Source organism: Lissotriton vulgaris, unplaced genomic scaffold (assembly GCF_964263255.1).
Source record: "Lissotriton vulgaris unplaced genomic scaffold, aLisVul1.2 SCAFFOLD_2786, whole genome shotgun sequence".
NCBI lineage: Eukaryota > Metazoa > Chordata > Amphibia > Caudata > Salamandridae > Lissotriton > Lissotriton vulgaris.
The window spans coordinates 64,206-83,716 of record NW_028250591.1 but is presented as its reverse complement, the minus strand read 5'-3'; the positions used below and the strand labels follow the sequence as shown (position 1 = coordinate 83,716).

The 19,511-nt window shown below is 45.2% G+C and overlaps 1 protein-coding gene across 1 annotated transcript in view; it reads left to right on the top strand.

Moving 5' to 3' along the window:
- Positions 1-19,511, top strand: part of LOC147663187 (centrosomal protein of 76 kDa-like) — a 131,485-nt gene that overhangs the window by 77,079 nt on the left and 34,895 nt on the right. The window contains exon 4 of the mRNA XM_086950605.1: positions 17,410-17,634. Within this exon, the coding sequence (XP_086806731.1) occupies positions 17,410-17,634 (225 nt within the window). The remainder of the gene's footprint in view (positions 1-17,409; positions 17,635-19,511) is intronic.

Here is a 19,511-nt window from a genome sequence, read left to right as displayed (position 1 = left end):
TTCTGGAGCTTCTCTTTCTGCAGGGCATTATCTGCAGTTGCTGCCACTACTCTGCTGGGCACCCCTTGGGCCTTAGTTTCCTTCGCTTTTCCTGATCTTCGTTCATGCAGACGCCTTGTTATGATTTCATTTACTTCTTTTCTCCATGCATGCACATTGATGTTGATCTCGGTCTTCAGAACCCACTTTGTCAGAATTATTGTTAGGGTGGCATCTGTTTCAGTGAATGACCAGGGTCAGAAAAGGTTTTGGATTGCTGTCAGGCCATTCGGAGCACTCTTGTTTTACATGTTGCCCACCATCTTTCTGGCCACACCCTCATCCACTGTGTGTATATGTCTTCAAGATAGCTGCGCTGTCAAACCAGACCCTGAAAATCATGTAGGTGTAGTGTGAAATGTATCGGGTATTTTATTAACCAAAACCTGACAGTTCATTAGAAAAAGAGGCTGACAAGTACATCACTCCTTTGTTTTACCTGTTTTTAGGTCCAGGTCTCCAAATTTTTGACTCCATTCAATGCTATAGTCTCACACTTAGCTGACTGAGAACCATACTCTTGGCTTTATAAGGGCATTTCCTGATACTGAGGGAGCTCCTAAGCTATTTGTCTCGCAACAACGAAAAGCTGACTCCGCTTATACATTGTTTTGTCCATTGAGGTCTTCAGGACCACAATAAAAAGTTAAGTTGGCTAAGGGTTAGCCGTGCTGGTTAAAAGGCTGCACCTTTTTCTGAGAACTACAGTTCCATGAACATACGAATTCTTGAGCTGGCTCCCTGTGAAAATAGCGATAATCTGCAGTCACCTGGAATTATGAAGGGGTAGAAAGATTTGGCATTTACCCAAAACATAACATCAACTGGATACAACCTACAAGAAGTAGCGATCTCTTTTTGCAAGGTACAATCCTATCTCTCGCACTTCTTCGGTACACTCCTCATATAACACTGCTACAACACAGTTAGAATACATCTCCAATTCTCACACAAAGTGCCAAGATATACCTCCAGTTAATCAATACCGTAACTAAAACCCTTGTAACCATGCATTACAAATGGAGTAGATACTCTTGTACAAGAAAGCACTTTGGGCCTCTGAGGGAGTAAGAAGTGGTATGAAAAAAACAATGCAGTACATCACTACACATTTGATACCCCCAGTAGTTTAACAGTGTCTCTACTGATGTTGGTCCTCTTTCACTCTTGGGTGAATTCCATATAATATTCTGGCAGCTTAACAGCTCCTCTAGTAGGGTCGGTCCTCTGTCGCTCATTAAAAAAAATATATATATCTTTATTGCATTTTATATTTTCTGTTACATAAGATCTAATCATCGGCATATATTGCACTTGTGGTTACATTGCTAGAGTACTACGTGTAACAATCAATGTAGTTCCTACATACAGTCCTAGCACTTCTCATGTCTACATGTCAGGGTTTGACGTGCACTCGTAAAAAAAAATAACGTAGGCACCAAGAGCCCACATATACTGTTACCTCGAATTGTGGAGCGAGACATGGTTGTTACCTGTATCTCATTCCAGCAGTGGTCATCCTTGTGCAAACACAACAGCATATACAAGGGTACGTGACCCGTACTTAACTCGGCTTCGAGAGCATGACACGCAATGTTTCATGAGTAATAAAATGTAAAGGATATACATATGCCGATATTCGTTGCCAGATATCTCCTTTTTCCAACATTGAAACCACAACCAATTTAAACAAAATAAAAGCAAAAGAAAGATAGACATCAAATGTGCAAGGAAATATATAGTTGATGCATATAGTGCAGTTCGAGTGTAGTCGTAACCAGGCTTGCCTGATCAAGTTTAGTGCGGACCGTCGCACATACGTCATGCACAGTTACATGGGAAGTAGAGTATCTTTTAGCAGAAGTCATGCTTATAATTAGTCATTAAGGAGTGTGAGGTCAGTGCCCATCCCAACCGCCGTGTCCAAGAGTTCTCCTGATTGCAGCGTTTCCGCTACACCCAAGTGTCATGTCAGGCATCGTCTCCTGTTTGTTGTGTTGAGGGTGCACAAAGTGTGGCATCAGTTTGTGTAAGGGCTTTGAGAACATCATCCCAGGGCTGTGCAATAGCATACTTTCGCAACCCTGCTGTTTCTTCCTTGTGAAGGATAGTGCTCTCTCCCTGCGCCCAGACCTCTAAAGATTTTCGACAGTGAAGTGCCTCCGGGGGGGTCTTTGTTTTTCCATCTCTTAGTGATCAGCCGTTTTGCAGTTATGAAGCCTAGGTCGCGAAATCTTGAACTTACTTTGTTGGCCTTGGTCCGCTTGTAAAGTCTGAGGATACAGACTTCCTATGTGGTAGGCACCTCAGTGCTGGTGCAGTGTCCAAGTGCTTCTGTTATCGCGCACCAGTAGGGTATTGCATTGTATTGTAATTGGATTTATATAGCGCTTACTACCCCTGACGAGGCGTCAAAGTGCTTTTTCGCGAGTAGCACGCTACTCCGGGACCCATTGAGGATTAGTGTTGAATTAGTATAGTGAAACATGCAAGTACATTTTAAGTGGTGGATAGGTTAGTCAGTTATCTGGATTTGGAATGATAGCAGAAGGATAGAGGAGGACAAAGGTTTGTATTTATATAGCGCTTGTTGACGCACACTATTCAGGAAGCCTTCAAAGAATTAGTGGTGAATTAATATGGTGAAATATGAAGTCATTTCAGTGGTGAATATTACTCAGTTACTTGGAATGAGAAGGATAGCTGAGTGATAAAAGGGGAAGAAAGATTTGCATTCATATAACACTTGTACCCCTGATGGGTGTTGAAGCGCACGCCATTCCGGAACCCATAAAGGATTAGTGTTGAAAATTAGTATAGTACAAATATGAAGTAATTTGAGTAGTGGATATGTTATTCAGTTATTTGGGTAGTATATTAGTATAGTTTAATATGGAATTTGAGAAGTGAACATGTTAGTCTGTTAATTTTGATGGAAAAGGATAGTGGAGGGTTAAAAGAGTGAAGGATTTTTTTTATTTTATTTTAGGTCTTAGCAGTAGGAGGAGGCTTTTGGATGAGTAAAAAGGAGTTTTGGAGGGGAGGACTCAGAGGGAAGAGTTTATAAATGTTTCTTTTAGGGGATCGGTATAGTAAAAGAGGTGTCAGATGATGCAAGGAGGGGTAGAGTAGGAGAGAGTCTAGAAAGGGTTATTTTGGCAATCATAGTAGTGGTATGGGGTTTGGGATAAATGAGAGAGTGGATGTAGAGGATATATTGATAGATGTATAGGATGAGAGATAGTGTAGTGCATTGGAAGGAGCAGTAGAAGAAGTTTGAAATGAGTCAGAAGGTTAGGCTAGAAGATATATTGAGCGAAGTATAGGCTGACAAATAGGGTAGTGCATTGGAAATGCTAAATTAGAAGAGTGTGATCGATATATAGATCCATAATTACATTGAAAGTATATAGATACATAAAGGAGGTAAGTATATGTAGATTAAAGATATTGATAGAAGGCACCAGATAAGAAATAGGGTAGTGCATTGGATATGCTTTTTCAGGAGAAAAGTAACAGACACACAGATCCAAGTACATGGAAGGTATATAGATGCACAATGGAAGTATGTACATGTAGACCAAAGAGGTTTTTAGGTCTCGCCTGTCGATGCGCATGCGCATTGAGCTTGCGAGACTATGGGGACTTAACCACTCTTTAACTAACTTGCAAGGAATCGTGGCGATTCCTTGCAGTGCCCGTGACTTTTAAGCTCAATGCGCATGCGCATTGAGCTTAAAAGCACGTGCACATCTCACAGCCTCCCCCATCTCCGCCCCCTCCTCCCCTGCCCGCCGTGTCGCATTTCTCCTCCCCCCACCCCTTCTCTCTCGTCCAGCCGTCGTGTTTATTTATTGTTTTACCCGCTCCGCCCCCTCCCCTGCCCGCCGTGTCTCATTTCTCCTCCCCCCCCTCCCCTTCTCTCTCTTCCCTCCGTCTTGTTTTTTTTTCCCGCTCCGCCCCCTCCCCTGCCCGCCGTGTCGCATCGTCATGGCAGTTTTGAAAGTAGGGGCAGAAGAGCGCCACATATCAAAAGTCTGCGGCTTCGTCCAAGCATGGTATTTTTCCCTTTTCATAAACCTGTTTTCATTAGGCTGCCTAATGCTGACTTTTGGGATAGATCCTTTGTGTCCTTGTTCGAGGGACTTACAGTTGGATCTTACAAATATTTCTGCCATGCATGAGATTATCTGTTTGAGAAAATCGCCGAAGCGGCCTCGAGCCAGGCACACCAATGGCCTGGAGAGCGTTCACCCTCGTAGTGCACACAGCCAGCGACAGAGACAGGCCTCACTCCGTGGCTAACGTAGCAGACACACATGCACGCCGCCCCCTCCCCGCCGTGTCGCATTTCTCCTCAACCCTCCCCTTCTCTCTCTTCCCTCCGTCTTGTTTTTTTTTTTTTTTTCCCGCTCCGCCCCCTGTTGGTGATTGCCTGCTGTGTTGTAGTCTTCTACTGATGACATCATGGGCCTATTTTTATTTGTTTTTGCATTAAAATGTTGCTTTTGTTTTCACTCATGCTCACGCTCTACTCTGGTCCTTTCGTTCTGCCCTTTCTATTCCCTTCTCAGCAGCACCGAATGGCTGCCTTCGGAATCACTTGAAAGCCTCCTCCCAGTACACCATTACTTCAAACTGCTATCCAGACTTTAAACATAGCTGCTCAGGTGCTGGCAAAATCAATCCCGTCACTGGCTGAACATTGGTGAATGATTGTCCTTGCCAATGCTGGTTTACCCTCCCTCTTTTCTGCCTCCTTTCATGGTCCCTTTCCCTTCCTGTATCCTATCCTCATTCTCTCTTCTACTACTCATTCCTTCTTTCTTGCCTCTATCTTGCTATCAAAAGCCTTTTTCATTGCTGTCTCTTGCCTTTTATATTTTTCTTTTGTCCCATTCCCTCCTCTTTGCCTAGCATCTTTGGTCTGAACTATTTTTAGGTCTCGTGTAGTGAATGCAGCGCAGCTGCTTCGCTAAGCGAGACTATTGCTGTGGCTTAGTAATCTCCCTGTGCCACCCTCGATGCCACTCCCACAACAGTGCTTGTTGCTCTTTAATGCTCGATCCAGGCTCATTTGTACGGTTACTTTAAGAGGCTAAATGGGAGCGTCGAGCTGCGTTAACCTGTGCCTCTCTGCGCTGCCTTCTCTGTAAATCTGTTGAAACACTGAGCGGTGGAATGCGTACATTTCTCTTCCATGTGGCAACACGATTATGTGATGAAACTAGTTTTAAGTGCATGGGCACTGCGCTTTGTTTCATCCCGGCACCCGCCTTCAAGTTAGGAAAAAAAACTATTCCGAGCGGGGGCTCCAGGTCACGGACCTTATTCAGTGTGAATACTTTAGCTGCACTTTATTTTCAGCTTAATATGACATTTTGGTCCGTATGTGCGGCTTAACTACCTACATGTTTTTTAATCACATTGACCTTTAACATTTCTCCCGTTTGGTGCCCTCCCTCTTAACACCAAAATCAACACTCCTCCCACCCCCATGTCCGGGTTAAGTGGAGTGCCCTTCGTCATCGGCCGCTCGGGCTCAACCTCTCCCGGATCACCTCTATAGCCGCAGGGGCCACGGTGATCAGCCCACCTCTCCTCCTCCCCTGCAGCAGCTGATCTACCACTGCAGTTCACACTGCTCTGCAGGTAAAGCCCTTTAATGCCTTTGTGCATTTAGAGGGGACTCATTGGTTATGCAGCATTTTCCATAGTTGAGAAAACCAGCCTGAATGCTGTCCTTTTGACCACCAAAAACCCACCCAATCACAACGATTTAAGGAAGCTGTTAAAAACGTTGTTTGCGCTTTGAAGGTGCTCTCCAGCATGTTCAAGAACTATGGAATTCATAAAAATTATAATCTTTTCCTTTGCAATTCTGTGCAGCAAATCGGAACATAAAAGTCCTCTACCCCATTTAGGGAGCCAGCTGAAAACCATTAAAAGTGCAGGAGCTTACGTAACTTGGCAGTCTGCTACGCCTTCTGCGGTTGTTTGCTGTGCGCTGTTCTACTGGGATGTCCTAAACCTTATTATTAACACAAGAAGGATCACTTCTGACATTTGATTGGTTATTGAACTTCACATTACTCCTTCAGTACGGCTGTTGGATAGATTTGTAGGTCTCACCTATCCCATTCCACAACCCCCTCGCCCTCACACCCCCTCACAACCCTTTCACCCTCACACCCCCTAACTCACCCACCTCACCCTCACACACCCTCACTCACACTCACCCTCACACCCCCTCACCCTTACACACCCCCTCACCCTCACACACCCCCTCACCCTCACACACCCCCTCACCCTCACACACACCCTCACCCTCACAAATCCTCACCCTCACACACCTTCACTCACCCTCATCCTCAACCCTGCACCCTCACACCCCCTCTCACACACCCTCATCCTCACACACCCTCACACTCTCTCACACCCACACTCACCCTCACACCCTCACCCTTGCACCCCTTCACTCTCTCACACACACACACCCTCACTCACCCTCACACACACTCTCACACCCCCTCACCCTTACACACCCCCTCACCCTTACACACCCCCTCACCCTTACACACCCCCTCACCCTCACACACACCCTCACCCTCACACACACCCTCACACACCCTCACACATCCTCACCCTCACACACCCTCACTCACCCTCATCCCCGCACCCTCACACCCCCTCTCACACACCCTCACACACCCTCACACCCCTTCACCCTCACACACTCACACACCCTCACTCACCCTCCCCCCCTCTCCCCCCTCACTCACACTCACCCACCCTCACACCCCCTCACTCACCCTCAAACCCCCTCACTCCCTCACCCTCACACCCCCTCAACCACAGCATCACTCAGCGCAACCACAGCATCACTCAGCGCAACCACAGCATCACTCGGCGCAACCACAGCATCACTCAGCGCAACCACAGCATCACTCAGCGCAACCACAGCATCACTCAGCGCAACCACAGCATCACTCAGCGCAACCACAGCATCACTCAGCGCAACCACAGCATCACTCCGCACCACCACAGCATCACTGGTTCAAATATGTTCTTTCAATGTTTCAAGCTGTTTTAAAGCTTTCAAACTTTATTACAAATCACAAAAAAGATGTTAATATTTCACTTATGTTCTTGGATTTTCGTCACAATAAAAAAACACTGAACATAATCTTCACAAAAGTTATTTACAAAAGTTTAAGCTATTGACATTACAAATTAAATAAATTATTTAAGTATTAATTATTTAAAAAAATTAAAAGCCATTGTTATTTGTAATGTCAATACATCTAAGTCACGTAAATACAAAACATGTTGCATTACAAATGCTATAGGTGTCACATTTGCGAAAGTTATAACTATTGGTATAGTAAATGACAAAGCTATTAATTTAGCTATTTTAAAAAACAACACATAAATAAAAAAAATGTCATTTATAAGACCAATAGCTCAAACTTTCCTAATGCGAGACCTATTGCATTTCCAATGCTTGTTTATTTACTTATTATTATTATTATTTTTTCTCTCAACAACATAATTATTTTACATGTTTATACAAAGTAATAAACAAAGATAGGTACATATCTATAGTGAAAAAAAATGCTTGTATACAGAGGGATATGCTGTAAATTTCTGTTTGCGTATGGTGCTTATGTGGGGAAGAGCCAAATCTTGAGTAGTTTTCTGAAGATAAGGTGGTTGTCGCTGTACCTTATGTTTGGGGGTAAAGAGCTACATAGTTTGGCTGCTTGAACAGAGAAGGATGTGCCACCGATGGTTTTTTTCTTGTATGGTGGGATTTTGAGGCGAGATGCTCCTTTAGAGCGGCGGTTCCTTTGTTGAATGTGTTTGGTGATTTTATTCCTGATGAAGAGTGGTCCCATTCCATGTATTGCTTTGTGGGTGATACAAAGCAGCTTGAACGTGGATCTTCTGGCAACCGGTAACCAATGCAGGGCTTTCAAGAGAGGGGAGATGTGGTCTCACGGTTTGATATGCAAGAGTATTCTGGCAGCCGAGTTCTGAATCCGTTGTAGTCTTTTCATGGTCTTTAAAGGTGATCCGTGGTAGAGGCTTTTGGCGTAATCGAGTTTGGACAGAACAAGGGAGATGGTAGCTTGGACCTTGTGTGGAAATCCCAAATGAGGGAAAATTCGTTGCAGCGTTTTTTATAGTAGCAAAGCTTGATCTTGCCAGTTTATCCACTTGGGCATTCATTGACAGATTGGAGTCCATGGTCATTCCGAGATTTCTTACTTCCCTTGATACTTTAGGCAGTGATCCCAGTTCATCAGGCCATGCGGCAAGCGGGTTGTAATGTTTCCAATCGCCACATTTCAGTTTTTGAAACATTCAATTTGAGATGGCTCCAGGTCATCCACTGATCCACGGCACTGAGACAGCTGAACATTTGTGATTTTCAAATGTCTTTGGGGCATTCCAGTTGAAGGGGTATTTGCATGTCATCTGCATAGTTATAGCATGTGAGGTGAAATTTATTGATCAGTACTGGTAATGACTTCATGTAGATGTTGAAAAGCATGGGTGAGATGATAGAACCTTGAAGGACCCCTGCTTTTGTGGAGTACTGTTTGGACGAGAAAGGTGGGGTATGGATGACATTAGTTCTGTTTCGAAGGTAGGACGCGATCCAGTCTAGAGCAGTTCCCTCTATGCCGGCTTCATAGGGTCTTTGTTTGAGTGTCATGGTCAACCATGTCAAAGGCAGCTGAGAGGTCCAAGAGGAGTAGCGCAGCAACCCCGTTGCGGTCAACTGTATTCTTTAGGTCATCCCAGATGGCAAGGAGGGCAGATTCAGTGCCTCTTCCCAGACTGAATCCTGTTTGGAAGTTTGAAAGTATGCCATTCTCGTCAATGAATTGTGACACCTGACAAACCCTGCTCTTTCTATCAGTTTGCCCAGGAACAGTCCAATTGTAATGGGTCTGTAGTTGTCAGGGTTCAGCGGATCCAAGTTTGTTTTCTTCAGTAAAGGGCGTATGTATGACTTTTTGAGTTCTTCTGGAAATATTCCAGTAATTAAGGAATCGTTGATGATTCTTCTTACTGGAGTGGCAGCAGAGGTTGTTAAAAGAATTGTCTTGAAAGTTGGTGGCGGACAGGGGTCAGAAAGTCTGCCGGCAGGCCTGCTTGCTTTGACCAGGTCCTTAAATTCCTCGTGTGGGATGTGTTGGAAGGAACGGAGAGGCTTGATTAGAGCATTCTTGGGTTGTTGTTTTTTACAAGGGTTAGTGCTGGTGCTTTGTTTCTGTTTTAAGTAGTCAAGTCAAGTCAAGTCAGAGAATTTATATAGCGCACTACACACCCAGAGGGTCTCAAGGCGCTTGAGGAGGGGTGGGGAATTACTTGTCAAATATCCACGTTTTAAGTTGCTTTCTGAATGCTAGGTGGTTCTGGGTAAGGCGAAGGTAAGTGGGAAGTGACTTCCAGGTTTTAGCTGCCAGGTAGGAGAAGGATCTACCTCCCATGGTGGTTTTGTTGATGCGAGGTACAGTGGCAAGGGCTTGGTTGGAGGAACGTAGCTGGCGGGGGGGGGTGTAGAAGGACAGTCGTGTGTTGAGGCATTCTGGTCCGATTTCGTAGAGTGCTTTGTGTGCGTGAGTTAGGAGCCGGAAAGTGATCCTCTTATTGACGGGAAGCCAGTGGAGGTTTTTCAGGTGACTAGAGATATGTTCTTTACGCGGGATGTCTAATATGAGCCTGGCTGAGGCGTTTTGGATTCGTTGGACTTTTTTCTGGAGTTTGGCGGTAGTACCGGCGTAGAGGGTGTTTCCATAGTCCAGTCGGCCTGTGACCAGAGCGTGGGTGACCGTTTTCCTAGTTTCGGTGGGGATCCAACGAAATGTTTTTTTGAGCATGCGAAGAATGTTGAAGCAGGATGAGGAGACGGCGTTGACTTGTCTGTTCATTGAAAGCGAGGAATCCAGGATGACGCCCAGGTTCCGTGCGTGGTCTGTCGGGATGGGTGCTTTTCCAAGGGCTTCTGGCCACCAAGAGTCGTCCCATGCGGAGGGGGAGGTACCTAAAATGAGGACTTCTGTTTTATCTGAGTTCAGTTTCAGACGGCTGTGTTTCATCCATTCGGCTACTTCTTTCATTCCTTCGTGTAGGTTAGTTTTGGCGGTGCTAGGGTCATTGGTGAGTGATAGTATCAGTTGAGTGTCATCCGCGTAGGAGATGATGTTGAGGTTGTGTTGGCGGGCGATGGCCGCGAGGGGGCTCATGTATACGTTGAAAAGGGTGGGGCTGAGTGAAGATCCTTGTGGCACGCCGCAAATGACTTCAGTGGCCTCTGACTTGAATGGTGGGAGTCGGACTCTCTGGGTTCTTCCGGTGAGGAACGAGGTGATCCATTCCAGTGCTTTTCCTTGGATTCCTATGTTTCTGAGGCGTTGTAACAGGGTGCTATGACAGACTGTGTCGAAGGCTGCGGAGAGGTCGAGGAGGATGAGGGCGACTGTATCTCCATTGTCCAGTAGAGTTCGAATGTCGTCTGTTGCTGCGATGAGGGCGGTTTCAGTGCTGTGTTTGGCTCGGAAGCCGGACTGTGAGGAGTCGAGGGATTTGTTGGCTTCGAGGAAGGCGGCGAGCTGGTTGTTGACAGCTTTCTCGATGACTTTGGCCGGGAATGGAAGGAGCGAAATGGGGCGGTAATTTTTGAGTTCGGTGGGGTCCGCTGTGGGTTTTTTCAGAAGGGCGCTGAGTTCAGTGTGTTTCCAGCTTTCCGGGAAGGTGGCGGAGTTGAAGGAGCAGTTGATGACGTCTCGGAGGTGCGGTGCTATAATGGAGTCTGCTTTGTTGAAGATGTGGTGAGGGCATGGGTCTGTGGGGGATCCTGAGTGGATGGAGTTCATCAGGCGGATGGTGTCTTCAGTGGAGATTGGGTTCCAGTCATTAAGGGTGTTCGATGGGGGTGAAGGTCCAGCAGATGGTTGGGTGGGTTGGTCTCCGGGTTGGTTGTCGAAGCTGTTGTGGATGTCTGCAATTTTGTTGTGGAAGAATGAAGCTAGGGAGTCGCAGAGGGCTTGAGAGGGGGTGATGTCGTGAGAGTTGGCCGAGGGATTGGTAAATTCCTTGACGATGTTGAAAAGTTCCTTGCTGTTGTGGGTGTTGTTATCTAGTCGGTCCTTGAAGGCGGTTTTCTTGGCCTTTCGGATCAGTTGGTGGTGAATGCGGGTGGCGTTTTTGAAGGCGTCCTTGGTGCTGGTGTTTGGGTCTTTTTTCCAGGCCTTCTCAAGGGAGCGGCAGAGTTTCTTGGATTTCTTAAGATCATCGTTGAACCAGGAGGCCTTCTTGCTGCCAAGTTTGCTTTGTCGTTTTTTCAGTGGTGCTAGGATGTCGGCGCTGTTGGATAACCATAGGGTGAGGTTGGTGGCGGCTTGGTCGGGGTTTGAGGAGTAGGCTGGGGGGTTTGGAAGAAGCGATGAGGAGATCTGGTCGATGGTGATTTTGTTCCAGTTTCTTTGCAGAGTTGGTTGTGGGTGGTTGTTGGGTTTGGGCTTGTTGTAGGTAAAGTGAACGCAGCTGTGGTCAGTCCAGAGGAGAGCCGTAGTGTGGCTGAAGGAGACATGATTGCTGGAGGAGAAGATAGGGTCGAGAGTGTGGCCTGCGATGTGGGTGGGGGAAGTGACCAGTTGTTTAAGCCCGAGGTTGGCGAGGTTGTCCAAAAGGGTGGTGGAGTTGTGGTCGTTGTTCTTTTCAAGGTGAAAATTGAGGTCTCCCAGAAGGATGTAATCTTTGGAGGGGAGCGCGTGTGGAGTGATGAAGTCCGTGATGTCCTCGCTAAATTGTGCGCGGGGTCCTGGTGGCCTGTAAAGGAGGGTGCCTCTGAGTGTGGTCTTGGGGTCGATGTGGATCTGGAAGTGAAGGTGTTCAGAGTTGGCGAGATTGACGTCAGAGCTGGTTGAGATGTGGATGGATTTCTTATGGACGATAGCGATTCCTCCTCCTGTGTGGCCGGTACGGTCCTTGCGTATGATCTTATAATCTTCTGGGATGGCTATGGTGATGTCTGGGGCGGAAGAGGCGTTCATCCATGTTTCTGTTAGGAAGGCGACGTCCGGAGAGATGGTGTCTAGTAGATTCCATAGGTCAATGGCGTGCCTGTGGACCGATCGGGTGTTGAGCAAGATGCATTGTAGGTGGTTGGGGTCGGGAATCTGTGGTGTGGTCGTAGCGGAGTTGTTGACGGTGTCGTAGAATTTGCAGGAGTAGCATGAGAAAGGTCCATGGGTGTGTCCAGGAGCGGCTTGGACGCAGTTGGGGGAGCGGCCGGGGTTAAGGGCTAGGAGGGTGGTGGCATCGTAGGTAATGCGGGAGGGCTGGGCAATGCGAGGGCCAGGGGGTCTGGCGCTGGTCGCGGTCCAGGCGCGGACGGGCGTAGACGGGCTTACCTTTGGCGCACCTTCGGCGCGACTGGGGCGCGTGGACGCTGCGCGTGGAACCATCTGACTAAAATAGGTGGTGGAGGGGGCGGAGCGTGGGAGGGTCCGCTGGGAGGCGGGGACGTGGAGGCGGGCCAGGGGAAAAGCACAACAACAAGATGGTGGGGTGGCTAGAAAGTGAAACCGGGAGGGCGCAATGCGAAGCCTGGTAATGTCCAATGCACAGAAGTACCAGCGTGCTTACACAGAGAATCCCGGTGAGAGCGCTTACAATTTAAAAACAAGCTCTCTAAAATGAATGCACTTAAAGGTTAAAAAGCGCTGCCAAAACTACATGCACATACAAGTTAAAAAGCGCTGCCTCTAAATAATGCACAGAACGAATTGAACAGGTCAGATCAACGATACCAGACTCTGCAGGCGAGTCACAGGCAAAACCAGATTCAGCTGTGCGCTGTGGACGCTGCACTGGGCTGGGAGCAGGAAGCGAGGGGAGCGGCCGTTCAGGACGATGTCCAGGCGATGTCTGCTTTGTCCGTGTAATGATTTGCCAGTTTGTATGTGAAATCTTGAGTAACAGGATGAGTTCCTTCTAGGCAATTTGGTTTTCGAAATTCATTGAATATTTTATAGAATTCTTTATTTGCACATTTAGCGTTTTGAATTGTCAGAATAGTACATTTTCTTAGCTTTTTTGATAGCCGACTTGTATAATCTGTTCATTTTCTGTACGTGAAGTTTGTCTTGTTTGGCATGTGTTTTAAGCCAGGTACGTTGCAGCTTTCTAATTTGTTGTTTTATGTCCTTTATTTCTATGTTTCTCCAAGGCGCTTTTTGTCAAAAGCTTCCTGTAGCCACTCATATAGTTTTCTAACAGAATTGATAGTTTCCAGATTTGTACTGGATGTTAGTTGTGTTTCCTGCAGGGGGCAGGACCATAGCATATGTAGTAGGTCAGCGCCTAGGAGACGGAATCTCGGGCATCCAGAGGTATTGATGTTGAAATCTTTATTGATCTTATCTGGTGAGAGATACGCTCTATGCAAAATATATGTTTGTATGAGTTTAAATCGTGAGTTGCGTGGTATGTGTGTGGCGCTGGCTAGGACACGCTCCCATTCCTTATCGGTCCAGGGGCGGCCTCTGTCCAACTTGTACGGAGTCTTTGTAGTGGTTTCAGTACATGTGTAAGCAGAGCCTGTACTAACCAATTGACCACATGTGACCCCTCCCCCATTACTTGTAAATACTGCAATAGCTGATGCGTCGGCGGCTCATTTGTCAGGTCTCCCCATGCTTGCGTCAGTGTCTGTATGATAGCTACATGCAGAAGAAATTGACCTACGGGTAAATCATTATCGGCCGAAAGGGTCACGAAAGGTAGGAGGGTGCCGTCCGCATATAAGTTCCCCAGCGTCTCCACTCCCGAGTCTGTCCAGGGCATTAGCTCTGCGTCGGTTATGGAGTCTCTGCCTCTGGGCGTTCCAGCAAATGGCAATATTGGGGCATATGGGATCGTATCTTTTGTGATTTGAAGGCTCCTCTTGTAACATCTGTGGGCCAGCTCAATGTGTACCTCTGTCGGGCGGAGAAGTTTCGCCAGGGGGTGAAACAAACTGTAAACCTGTGTCTGTGTCCACAGCGATGTCTCGGTTGCCGTGTCTGTCAGATTTTTCCTACTTAGCCACTTCGCAACCCATTGCAGCTATGCGGCTAAGTAGTATAACTCCAGATGAGGAACTGCCAAACCTCCACACTCCGGTGGAGAGTATAATTTATGCCTTGCTATCCTGGGTCGCCCAGTGTTCCAGATCAGGCCTCGAGTTAATCCCTCTAGTTCCCGATAGAAATCGGTTCTCTGTCGCTCATGAATAAAATTCACACAGTTCTCCCAGGTAGCTTAAATGTGCATCCTCCAGTAGGATCAGTGCTCTGTCAATCCTGGTAGGATCCATATAATACTCCCTTTGGCTTAACAGAGCCTCGAGTAGATTCATAATCTTTATTTGATTTTATAGATAAAATCACAAAAGACAGGTCATTAAAAACAACATTAAAAATATCAGTGTCCTAATCATTCATATTTTAGAACTCCCACCAGAAAACGTACAAGAAGAAAGCAGGTAAAAGGTGAGTTCAACAGCTGTAAATAAAAGTAAGGCTGGCCTAATTTGGTTGAAATTCAGCTGATAATAACATTGGGTGTATGAGTTTGTGTCGCAGGTTACTATATTTTGGGCAAAACATAACCATGTGTAATGTGTCATAGATTGATTTGTTATCACAGTTGCAAGGGTGCAAATCTGAGTAATTAAAACCACCACGCTTAAAGAGACCAGTTGGGGAAATAAATGTAATCTAAAATTGGTCATCAATCGGCTTTGGTGGCGAGGTATATCCCAAGTCAGATATGGTTCAATGCTACTAACTGTTTACACCAATAGCGCGTGTCGCATAGAGTATTTTGTTAAAGCAACATCCTCTCGTTCTGATCTCAGCTCATCCATAAGACCGGTTTCAACCCATTTTCCAGCAGCACGAGTTATGTTTGTGGTGTTAACAAACATATCCGGCCTCCCTATAGCCCACAAGCTACGTGCCACATACGCCAGCGATGGGATCTGTAGGGACCTTAACACTACCCCTTCATTTGCTCTTTGATTTTCTATACACGAAGCTTATACTATTCACTCAAACCTCATAAAGCGTATGCCAGCATATCCTACGTAATACAAGCAGTACCCAAAGCCCTTTCAACCAACTACTCTGGTGGGACACAGAAACCTGGTGCATATCTGAGTGCTTCGCAGGTTTGCCAGAGATAGTGCCACTTACTCAACTGCCCATAAAGCCTTAGACCTTGCAAGAAGTAAGGAAGTAATGACTAATCTAATCTCAGTACACCAGTAAAATAAAATACTTTGATCTGAAACGCTACTGAAAGCGGTGCAAGAGGCTATTTGTGTTCAAGATACGTGTTTTTTAAAGGCCCTCACAGTATTGTTGCTGCTTCTTACAACATGATCTATTTGGAAAGGAATAACAGCATCTTTTGTGGGTAATGTTTGGTATCCTAAAGTACCGGAAGTATTCAAATAAAGCTAATCCTCTTTTAGCCCAGTCACTGGTTTGGATGAGACAACCTCTACACTCCCTTGCCACTATGAATGCAGTCAACATCTCGTATTCCTCCAACTATTCTAAACTCTGGATCCAAGTTTTAGTAATTCTTCCGCAGTGTACATATGTCTCAGAATCTGCATCACCGAAGCCTAGATGCACATTTGAGCCCCAAACCTGGCTACATTTTCTTTTCCAGTGAATCAGTGCTGGCCTCCTCTGCTCTCTGAAGCCACCTCTTTATTTAGGTTCCAGACTTATGGCAGCATACTTCAGTTTCATGTGTCCAGAAAATAACTCCAAGGATGCAGCAGTCACTAACAATGTCAAAGATCATCTGGAATATTTCTTGATTTTGGTACTTAAATGTAAATTTAAATTTATTTGAGCTTGTAAAGCATGACTGCTACCCGTCCATAGGTCTCCTGGCGCTGTATAACTCTGGGGAACCCGTCCTGGCTTTCCCTGTGGGATGGTCCCTACTGGGAGTCCACAAGGTGGAGCCAGGCATCCCCGGAATTGATGGGGCCGTTGTGGAGATGAGGCAAGGTAATGCCCAGAGTTGCCGAGTGGAACCCCTGATTAGAGTAGGCACCGAGGCGAGAATTATCGAGTCCGCTGACCAAGGTCCACGACCCTGCCGCGTCGGGAATTGAACCCTGGTCCCGGGCCGTCCTCTGCTTCCGGGTCTGCCGCCTCTAACCAGTGAGCCACACACTCACATTCTATCCAGTACAAAGCATCCTCTGTGCAGAACAATATGTGAGAGGGTGGAGGTTTCAACCATTTAGTCCATCCCTCATCTCCACATATGAAACCATCGACTTTAATGGACAATGGCCGAAGAGACGAAGGGACTAAAAAAATTGGTGGTTATAGATTTTTTGGGGTGCGCAGGATTTCTTCCTACTCCACACCAAACCTTTCTTTACAGTGCCTGTTGGTCCATGGTTGCGCAGGCCACTGATAGATGCAACACAACAGCTACATTTTTGCTTAGGAAAGCAGAGGGCTGAAATGCTGGACTACCCAGATGCAAGAATTTACAGAAGTGTAACTTTAATAAAATACACAGATGAGCCTGCATTAATACGGATGAATTTAATTTAAACAGAAATGAAATTCTGAATTAAACAGTATTTCATCTATTTTTCATGACTTTGCCTGCAGTGCTCTACATGGTGTGCTTATATTTGAATACAGTATAGAGATGTAGAACGTTATCCGAGGAGTACATGAATTGGTATAAAGAAATATTATCAAAAACAGGAAATTTGCAAGTTGGAGTCACACTTTTGGCAAAGGTATTGGTGTCTCACATTTCAAATCATAAGTGTAGTATTATTGATGCAAACTTAACTCAGTGTGTTTCATGTTCTACGGTGATATGATTTTTTTCTTTATTGAATAAGCAAGGCGGTCTTCAGAGAACCTTACCAGTGGTTCAAAACTAAAAACTAGCTATTTAGGTCTCCGCTGATGGTTTGTTATCTACTAGTGGTATGTTGATGGTAGAGTGGTAGAATTTCCTGCGTTGTAAATTCTTGCAATGAACGTCCCAGCAATACTGTCGCCTCAAGAGATTATGCTGGGAACTATGGCAAAAGTGATAGATACAAAATGCAATCACATAATTGCTCGTGTAAATACTTACTCATGTCCATCCATGCAATTGCTGAATGGATTTGCTGCTATCTATTGGAAGGAAGAATTACTTTGTGGTAACTAATGGGTTTACTTTTTGCATTTGTCATTGTATCAAAAACAGTCTGCTTAATATATCAGTTTTAAAATGAGTACTGGTTTTAGGTGATGTTTTTAACTTTTTCAGCAAATATTGATCCTACAAGAAGATATCTGTACCTTCAAGTCTTGGGTGGAAAAGCCTTCCTAGAACACCTGCAAGAGCCACAACCTTTACCTGGCCAAGTTAGCTCCAGCTTCACACTGTGTTTGCATTTTCGTAATCAGCGTTTCCGATCCAAACCTGTCCCATGTGCCTGTGAGCCAGACTTCCATGATGGATTCTTGCTTGAAATACACAGAGAGATTCTAGGTAAGGAACCTTCTGAGCTTAAATAACTGCAATTTGGAAATGTGACTGTCATGTCTTGTTTACTAGGGTTGATTTTATCAGATATGACTGAAATTCCGTAATGGCCTTCATTTAATGTTTTTGCGAAACTTTTTAATTGATGTAATACAGACACTTCCAACTACTGAGACTGCGTACTCTTTTATTCCATGAGTAAGCCAGCAGTATGTCTGGATTACTTTTGAGTTCCAGGGTAAGCCAGGAGTGTTACAAGTGTAAGTATTAGCAAATTCTCTTAAATTGGTCCAATGTGGTTGAAATACTAATTCAAGTGATTTTTGGTAGTGAAGTGACTGCGACTGTAGAGAATGTTTGTACCTTAAAAAACTGAGGTTACGCATGAGTAACTTTTCTTTCTCTTCATCAAAAGCCTTTTTGTCTTTTTTCCAGTTAGCCAACCATTGCTCAGTCCCCATTTACAAGAATATGTTGTGAGAGGCAGGAAACATTACTTAATTGACCCATTTCTCAATAGCTAAACGCCAACAAGCACACAACCTTTTCCATAAATTTTGCTTTACAATAGTTTTTTAACCTATGGCACATCTCTATCAAGGTATCATTCCAATATCTTTTAACATCTTGTAAGAATTGTCTAACATATGCTGCTCCTTCAACCCCGAAAACATTATGTGAGAACAGACAAGAGTAGGAAAAGCAGTCTGTGGGTCCATTTTAATGGTATTCCCAAACTGAAACTCCGATACAGTTCGGAAAGGTAAATGGAAACCCATTTCTATGGGGGAGAGGGGTGGCACCTTGGTGTACAGATCTGTACTCATCTTGACTAGGGACAGATTATGAACTTCACAGCCACGGAGGTATGATGGATAGTTGGGATTATTGTTTTAGCTATTTCTTTCATGCTGTGTGCGACAGGGAAGGTCCTCTGGACATCCAAGGATGTGTTCATCAAAGCTATAAAATGATTTATTATGCAAGTGAGTATTGTTTCTCCACCTGATTTTAAACTTATCCTCTTTGTACACATGGTTTGGTTGTAGCAGACTTCACAATCTCCAGAGGCAGACATGTAGTCACATCTCATTATAACATCACTGATGTCATCTGAAATGGTTCATCGTAGAGGCAGTAAGCGGGAAGTTTCCACTATAACCTTCTCGGTTTTCCTCCTCTATGATGCTCATCTCTAGTGTTTTGTTTTCAATTGCTTATTTCTACCCTGGCTTTATGTTTTCTATATTATATTCTTACCTCTCACCCATTATACTTGTCGGATCTCCAGAACCCTCCTTGACTTTTTTTCATTCGTCCATCCGCCACTTATTCGTTGTCTTTTCACTGTCATCTTGTATCTCCTCCAAATCTCCACATATTACGTTTGGACTCTTGTGCCATTAATTCTTCTCCATTCCAACTTTTTTCACCTTTTGCCATCCCCACCTTGCTGCATGCTTTTCCCAGCTACCTCCACCTCCGTCTGCTGTCCTTCCTTCCTAGTTGTATGTCTCCTACTATTCCATACCTCTCTTGGCTTTATCCACTACTACCATTTCCTCCATTCCTGGCTCTATCCGTTACAACAAACCTGTCTCCTCCACCGCTATTCCTTCCTGCACTTTCTGTTATCACCACATCCACATTTCCCATCATATTGTGTTCTTTTTCCAGAGCTCCACTCTGTTTTTTAAGCATGAGGTAAGCATGATGTACTTCTGCAATTTCCATTAGTTTAAGAATTTAATACATTTATACTGTGTGAGTTGTTAACTAATAGCAATATTTTAGCAAGTTTTCTCTGTAAGTGATGCGTGCAGACTGAATGTTTTGCTTTCTTACTCCTGTTTATTTTACCTGCTGCAAAGACCTTTTCCTAC